Raw genomic sequence first — 8,313 nt, 5'->3', positions numbered from 1 at the left:
GGGAGAGCTGGCAGGACCTGCTGGGGAGAGGGAGGTGGGAGCCCTGTGGGGCTGGAGGGGAGCTGCTTGCAGCTCTCTGCCGTCTTCTTTCTGCCTCCAGATCCGGCTGGGCTCTGGGTTTTTGTGAAGTCCCAGGAGAGAGGGTGTGCAGCCCCTCCGTCCCAGCTGGGCAGGGCAGGGGCTGGGGAGGAAGGGAAGAAGAGTGTCCAGCTGCAGGAGAGAGGGGCAGAGAGGGGCCTCCTTCCTCCGAGTCCTGCCTGCTAGCCTTTTAATCGTGTTAGCCTGGCTGTGCAGAGCAGCGTAATCAAATTCCCATTCATTCCCAGCAAGCCGAGCCCGCTCCACTCTGACAGAGACATCTGTCTCTGTGTCCCTCTGTGCAGCTGGGGAAAGGAGATGGCTGGCACCCCCCGGCACGGCCGGAGGAAAGCTCACAGCACTGGAAAGTCCTAGTGAGCGGGTGGCTCCTCACAGACCTTGCTGGGGGGGTGACAAGCAGGTGTCTCACCATCCCCTGCCCTGCCCCTCTCCAGAGCCAGAGACACGCTCTGCTTGCTGGGCATGGTGCTGGTAAGAGCTCCCAGGCGCAGTGGCAGTCCCACTGCCGGTGGCTGGCCCCGCAGTCAGGTACAGGCTCTGGTGGACACAGCGGTGGGATGGTTTGGAGTCAGCATCATGCAGTGCTCAGTGAGCACTCTATGGCTGTCATCCTGGATGCTTCTAGGTGCAAGGCAGTGGTAAACTGGGGATTGGGCAGTGTGTGATAAGAGATTGAAACATCCCAAGAGGCAGTTTGGAGAAACTGGGAGGCTGCGGGTACAGCCTGGCTGTGCAGGGACATGCCTGCAGCCGTGCCAGGGCAGTGTAACACAGCCCCAAGCCCCCATCTTAAACCAGACACGCTCCCTGGTTTAAGCCAATCCAAGACCATGCTGCTGCCAGAGGGGATGCTCTTGTCCTCCCTCCTGCTGAGGTTTTTCCATGTCAGGTGGGCCGGGCCTGCTCCCTCAGGCAGCAGAATACACATTAGCCTTCCCTGGTTGTCCCCAAAGCCACAGCCTTGTGCAGTGGGGGCGTGCGGGTGGAGCGTGGGGTGGGACTCCCGGAGAGCAGGCCAGCAGGGAGGTTGCATTAGGGGCAATGCAAAATAGGGGCAATGCAAAACTGCACCCACACACTCCTAGGTGGGGAGGGCTGGGATCCCTGAACCAAAATTCACAGTAGTGGCCATCCCCTCCCTTATCTGATCCCAGCTCACAATGAATCCCACAGGCAGGTATCCTGCCAGACTTGGGCTAAGCAGGCGGCTTAACCCTTTCCTTACCAGAAGACTAGCAGAGAGACAGAGGGCTGCTGGATCACAAAACCACCCAACACAGTGACCCCCATCCCTCTCCAGTGCTGCCTGCAGAGAAGTCAGTGCCAGCAGGGTTGTCCCCCCTGGTCTCCTGACCAAGAACAGTGAGAACTGGGCTTTCTGTGGGATCCCACATGGTTTTGCACCAAGGCCAAGGGACAAGACTGTGGAAAGACACACAGACACAGCAGAAAGAGGAGGGTGAAGGTCCCAGGGCAGGGCATGTTCTCCACAGCCTCACCAAGCCTCGGTGCTCCCAGGTAAAAGGATTGGATGTCAATGCCACCAGGCAGCACAAAATGTGAAAGGGAAATGTCTGCAGGCAGGGAGCAAATTTGACCAACCCATCATGACATGCAAAGCGGTGGAGATGACAAACCCTTTTGGTGATAACAAAACCTCTCCCCTCCCCGATCTCTGAGCTGGATTTAGGCATCCAGGACCTGCCTTTTCCTCCCTCTGCATGGTAATTAGTACAGTGGGTTGTGTTCAGTTTCAGAGCTCGCCTGGTGAGATCAAGGTCTGCTGATGTTTTTTTCTTCCTTTTGATGACGGAGTCTAAAACAAGACCATGTGCCCCTTTAGAAATGTCATCCGTGTGGGCTACGGGGCCTGGCTCTGCTTGCTTGCTTTTCTCTGGCCGCACAGAAACCATCCACAGACCCCCTCGCTGATCTGAAGGTCTGGAGCCAGAGCAGATGAGCACTGTCTGGTTGTGAAGAGCTGGGGTTTGTGGAGCTGGGGACAGGCTGAGCCTGCAGGCTCATGCTGTGCCCTGCAGACCCACACTGGGGACGGATGATGAATGTCAGTCTGTCTCTCCGCTCTTTAGAGGCTGGTCTGGAGCCTTCCAGATGCTTGTGCTTCCCACAGTCCCCATATCTGTCTTACCCAGGTGGGTTTTCGACAAACCCTGGTGCAGGGTGAGCGGACGCTTATGGCTTGGAGGGTGTATGGAGACCCACCACACAGGGGGGGCACACGCAGCAGGGGGATGTGAGTGCTGCAGTACCATGCGGGGTGAGGTTGCACATGGCACAGGATGGGCACAGGACAACCCCACTGCCATGGCCCCATTTGCATGGTGGTGCTGGGGCAGCTTTGGGAGGGAGGGCTGTCTCGAGCCCAGGGACTTTTGAAGAGCCGCCTGGCAAGGGAGGCAAGGCTCCTCAGCACGCAGCCTGGCGTGCCAGGGCGTGCTCCTGCTTGCCGAGGGCGCGTGCGAGGCTTCTCCGGAGAGGGCCCGGCAGAGGAGGTGGCCCCACGCCATGGGCTGCTGTGGGAAGAGTGCGGCGCAGCCGGCTGCGATGACAGCCGCCCTCACACTTCCAGGAAGTGCAGAGAGAGGAACCAGGTGGAGGGTGCAAACAAAGCCGGGGCCCCGGCCGGGCGGCCGGGTGGCGGAGCACTGCCAGGGACCTGCCCTTGGGATGACTCCGGAAAGCGGCTGCCGGGGGAGGAAGAGCGAGAGTGAACCCCAGGCCGGCTGAGTGCATCAGCTCGTGCTGCGGCAGATGTGGCGGCACCGCTCCTGGGACGTTCCCCACAGCCCTCCGGGGGACATAGATACAAGGTACCCACCGAGCTGGGCTCTGCTGCCTTCCTCTTGCTCTTGGGGGGACGAGGTGCTAGTGCTGACAGCCTGTGCTTCGGGGGGTGGGGGAAAGGCTTCCCATGCTTTCCTGGTGCCTCGCCAGCAATCCCCTCCTCTTCTCCCGGTGCCAGCGCTGGGCTCGCACAGCACAATCTCCCCAGCGGGGATGTCGGAGGGCCACACGGGTGCTCTTGACACCAAGCCTGCAAGTGCACCCGGTCAGTGGGGCTTTGCTGGGCTGTCAGGTTCCTCCTGCAGGTGGTAGGAGCTGGAAGCTGTCCCCCCATCCCCACCAGCCCTCCTGCGAACGGTTGGGTGCCTGAAGTGGTAAGCAGGACCTGCCTCGAGGTGGTTACAGATCACCCAAGTGGCTGTGCAGGGCTGGCAGCTGGGACCCTGCCGGGGCAGTCCTGGCTTTCAGCCTGGCTCAGCACCCTTGGGGGGAATGGGGGAAACCAGCCATCAAGGCCAACTCATTTTGCACACAAAAGAGGGCTGCCCATCGCTCCTGCCCGGCGGGGAGAGCGCTTCCGTGCTGAAGGCAGCCTCAGCACTGCCAGCCCTGTGGAGCAGGCCAGCCCCTGCCCTCCGAGCCAGCCAGCCGCCCAGCCGGCGGTCCTCTGGGAGATGGGGAAGACAAGTGGGGCAGGTGGGTCGCCGGGCTGGGTAAAAAGCGGTCAGGGAGTCGCAGCGTCCGCCCCAGCAGCAAGGCCGGCGGTGGCTCCCGGTCCCCGGAGAGGGTGGTGGCGGCAGCGGGGCTGTTGGCTCCGTCCCCGCCGTCCGGCGGTGAACAATGGGAGGCGGAGGAGGAGGAGGGGGGAGGCTCTGCTTCTGCCGCCGAGCCTCTTCCCGAGCGCGGGCGCGGAGCTGACACTCGACTTCCTGAGCCGGCAGTGCCGGGCGCCGGGCCACGGGACCGGGCCCACTGCCGCCGCGGGGCGCCCCCGGCCCCGCTCACCGCGCGGCCCGTGCGGCGGCAGGGGGCGCTGGCGGCTCGGCGCGGCCTCGGGGCTGCCGGTGCGCGGCCGCACTTCCTGCCCGCCTGCCGGCCGCGGCGGGGCGGGAGCTCCCCTCCGGCCGCACCGCCCCCCGTCCCCTCCCCTGGCGCGGGGTGGCGGTAGCGGCGGCGCCGAGCCCCGAGCCCGGCCATGGAGGCGGCGCGGCCCCCGCCGCCCGGCGGCTCGCCCTCCGCCTCCTCTTCTTCCTCCTCCGCCGCCACCGCCGCCTCCTCCGGGGCGTCGGGCGGCGCCGAGCCCGAGCGGGGTCCGGCGCCGCCGCCTCCGCTGGGCCGCCGGCACAGCAACAAGCGCTTCACCGGCCTCAAGCTCTTCGGGCGCAGGTGAGCACCGGGCGAGCGGCAGCGGGACGGCGGGTGCCGCCGGGCGGGCTCCGGGCAGCGCCTCCCCCCCCGCCGCCCCGGCACCCGGCGGCAGGGGCGGGGGGGGGGGGGCGGAGAAGGCGGCCAGTCCCCCGGGGCAAGGGCTGGCCACGGGGGGCTGGAGCATCCTGAACGGAGGCTGCGGAGCCGCTGCCTCACCTCCGCCCGAGGGGAGCCTCCCGCCGCCGGGCAGCTGTCAGCAGCCCGCCGTACCCCGAACCCGCCGCACCAGGCCCCGCGGAGGGGGCTGACCCCGGTTATAAAGTCGGCAGCTGGCTGAGCTGAGCGAAACCGCCGAGGGATGTGAGGATGGAGGGGGGATGAGAGTGCGTTTTCCTCCTTTTGAGCTCTTGAAACGAGCAATGGGAAGTTAGGAAGCATTGCCCTTGCTGCACCCACTCTCCTCCGCAGAGAAGTCGGAGCCTCATCTCTGGAGGATTCGTTTCCACCCGCTCAGAACCGCCTGTCTTCATCCCCGCACACCCGTCCTGCGCTTCGGCTATGAGACCGGCAGTCTTGCAACACCTAGGCAATGGCTGTGCCGGTCCTGTGCTGCCTGCTGGGATCCCAGCTTCGCTCACTCCCCGCAGCCAGCCGGGTCCCTTGTGCCTCCCGCAGCCTGGCTATTGACCTCGTGGGTTTGGGGGGATTCTTGGCCTGCGTAAGCAAAGGGGTGCCCCTGCCATCTGCAGGTGTGTAAAAACATTGAATAACTGAGGTCTGAAGGGACCTCCGGAGGTCACCTGGTCCACCCTGCTGTCTCGAAGCAGGGCTGAATTTGATCAGGCTGCTGATGTTGAGTTTTGAGTGTCACCAGGATGGAGACTGCACAGCCTCCCTGGGCACCTGCTCCCGTGCTTCAGCTCCTGGGGATTTTTTTTTTCCCTGATACCTATTCAGGGTTTCCCTTGTTGCAGCCTGTGCCTGTTGTCTCTCGTGCTGTTGCTGTGTACCTCTGGGCAGTGTCTGGCTCAATCTTCTCTGTACCTTCCCATTAGGTAGCTAAAGATGGTAATAATGTTCCCCCTTAACCTTCTCTTTTGCAGGCCAAACCACCCCTGTTATCTCAGCCTCTCCTTGCATCTCATAGCTCCTACCCCCAACTATCTTGGTGGCCCTTTGCTGAACTTTCAAATGCTCATCAGCATTTTTTGGCGTACAGGGGGGGCCCAAAGCAGGATGCAGTACTCCCGAGTGGTGTCACGGGTGCTGGATGGAGGGGAAAGGCCCCAATTTCACCCTCCACAGCCAAGCTGGAGCTGGTAGTGGACAGCTTGCAAGGTCACCCCACCACGGAGTGGTGCTCTCCTCTGCTGTGGTTTCAGAGCTGGTGGCAGTGGCTTCCTGGAACGCCTGGCAGTCTCTGGCCTGTCCCTAATAACGCATAGCATCTCTCTCTGGCTCCGAAGGGTTGGGGCTGCCGTTCCTGCAAAGTATATGAGAGCCTACACGGAGGGGAAGTTCTCCACATGTGAACAACCTTCTGCAGCATAGGCATGTGGGGGAGAGGCAAAGTGGGATGGGCAGGAGGCACTGAGCTGGAGGGGGCCAGCACACCCACTGGGCCGGCTAGAAATGCCTGTCAGGTTGTTTGGTGCATGCATGCTTCTCTCACTCTTCTTCTGCTGACGGTGGACCCGGTTTCCTCCATCTGGGGGTGATGAATGCAGCACCTGGAGCTGCAGGGGAGTGAGGAGAAATTCCCATGGGCCTCTGAGAAGGAAGAGGCTCCCACACATGCCCGTGGGAGGTGGGCTCGGCAGGGAGCAGTGCAGGATAATTGGATGCATGCTGCCAAATTTGTGCCCACCTGAGCATTGGAGCTGAGGGCCATGTGAAGTTCCACCTCCTCTGAGGGAATTGCGGGGGAAGGCTTCACCACACTTACTTTTGGTGAGAAGTACAGCCAGCACTTACCCCTCAAATGCTTTCTAACAGCCATCGGTGAGGAAATTTGCACCCCCTTGGATTCTGGGCTTTAGCCAGAGCATATGTGGCTGGGAAGTGGGTCTAGAGGAAACTTAGGCAATGGGCAGGAGCTTGCCTGCTACCAGCAGTGAGTCTCTGGAGAGCCCTGGCCTCAAGGAGAGAGGTGGCCACGTGCTGCTGGGCTTTGCCCACAGTTACACCGGGAGGCATACCACGGCCAGCCAAGGGACAGGTCCACAAAATGGCAAGAAAGCCTGCCTTGTCCCCAGGGCAGGTGAGCCCCAAGGGGATTTGAAGCAAAAAAGGGGCAAGCCCCTGAGGTTTGGCCTCTGATGGTATGTTAGTCCCCTGTGTTTTGCAAGCGGGCTTATTTCTGTACCTTGTAATTGCCTTACAGGAGGGTGTAGTAATTGGCTCCAGAGCTGACGGAGACAAGTGCATAATACGTGCATCCGGGCCACGGATGGGTAATTCTTTTAATTGGGCTGATAAAGAGATTGGGGCTGATCAGATAATAGGTAGTTAGGATTAAATTTCCTTCTGAGGTGCCCTGTTTCTTGTGCTGCGAGTGAGCAGCATGGTTTACCCTTTCCAGGGGGAATGTGGGAAGGGAGTGTGAGTGCTGGGGCAAAGCCCCTTTCTTGCTGTCCCCCATGCTGGAGAGGTGTGATGCTGAAATAGGTCTTCCCTGTGGGCTTTAGGATCTTTAGCACATCCCCCTTCAAGGAGGTATGTGTGATGGCTTACGACAGTGTAAGCAGGGAGCGTACCTGCCGTTGGGGCAGCCGGTGGGCAGTTGCCCTGCAGAGAGTGTGGGACCAAGTTTTGAGCTATGGTCCTTTGACAGGCCCACTGCTGGAGCCTGCATGTGAGCCCTGGGGAAGGTCTGTGGGTGGCACGGCCTGTGGGTAAACGGCACTCGAGAAACTGAGCTGAGCACCCGCCTACGTCTTTCTGGGACGTCGCTTGTCACCGTCATTCTTGCAGCTTGATGCTCACACCCATGTAAAAGCTGGGGGAGATGTGCCAGTGGGACCAGCATCCCCATTGCGTGGGTCCTCAAACCTGCTGGCCCTTGGCTGGTGAGCGAGTCCAGCCAGGGCACAGGGCTTTGGGTTTGCTTTCCCCTAGCACTGGTGCGGTTGAGGGGCTGTGCAGTGGGGTGAGGCCGAGGTACCCTGGCAGATGGTGGTGGGGAGCCTGAAGTCCGTGATCTGCATGCTGGCAGGCTGAGAGCGGCGCTTACCTCGGGACAGGCTTTTTCACAGTGCACCTTGCTGCCAGCTAGCTGTTGAGCAATCTCCCTCCTCCTCCACGCATGCAGCTTTTGCACGCCTCTGGCTCTGAAACCTTCCACCCTCTGCTCCCCATCCAGCTCACAGGTGATGGGTGGCATTAGTTGGGCCCAGGCCAGCGACACCCGTGGGAGTCCCCAGCTGTCCCCTGCAGCGACACCTGGGCTTGTTTGCAGGGCAAGTGGGATGTGCTGGGAGAGCGGTTCCCACTGCCGTGTGTTTGCTGTGTGCTCTCTGTTCCGGGCCTGACTTCCCACGGGGCGGCTCAGGGACTTTTGATCTTGCCGGGGGGGGGGGGGAATCCAAGTGCTGGGCATGCTGAGCAGCCATGCCTGTTGGCAGCCAATGCAGCCTCCCGGTGGGGCTGTTGGGATGAGGCAGGGAAGGATCAGAGTGCAGGAGGCCTGGCTGCTCCTGGAGGCTGGGGCCCTCCCTAACACAGTCCCTGCCTGCCACCTGCCCCGTCTCTCCAGTCCCAGGCACCTGCCGACAGCTCTGCTGCCCTCCCGAAATCAGAACAGGGGCTGCCGCAGCACTGTGCACCCGCACTGGAGAAGGTGGTAGGACCTCTAATCTGCTTAGCAGTTGGAGCATCCCTTCCAGGAAACCCCGTAATCTCCTCAAGGAGCTGAGAGGAGGGAAGACAAGGAACCACTTCCCTTCTTTGAACAAAAATGATGGGAAGAGACAAGGGCAGCAGAGGGATAGGGGTGCACTGGGAGTGGGCACGGGTCTTTGCAAGGAAACAGTGTTGAGAGGG

At 61.6% G+C, this 8,313-nt stretch overlaps 1 protein-coding gene across 1 annotated transcript in view; it reads left to right on the top strand.

The window, feature by feature from the left end:
* Positions 1–3,965: 3,965 nt before the first annotated feature.
* Positions 3,966–8,313, top strand: part of DGKZ (diacylglycerol kinase zeta) — a 45,049-nt gene continuing 40,701 nt past the window's right edge. Inside the window, exon 1 of the mRNA XM_054826716.1 lies at positions 3,966–4,290. Within this exon, the coding sequence (XP_054682691.1) occupies positions 4,100–4,290 (191 nt within the window). The 5' untranslated portion in view covers positions 3,966–4,099. The remainder of the gene's footprint in view (positions 4,291–8,313) is intronic.

Source organism: Grus americana, chromosome 5, assembly GCF_028858705.1.
Source record: "Grus americana isolate bGruAme1 chromosome 5, bGruAme1.mat, whole genome shotgun sequence".
Classification (NCBI taxonomy): domain Eukaryota; kingdom Metazoa; phylum Chordata; class Aves; order Gruiformes; family Gruidae; genus Grus; species Grus americana.
This window is presented reverse-complemented; position numbering and strand designations above follow the sequence as displayed.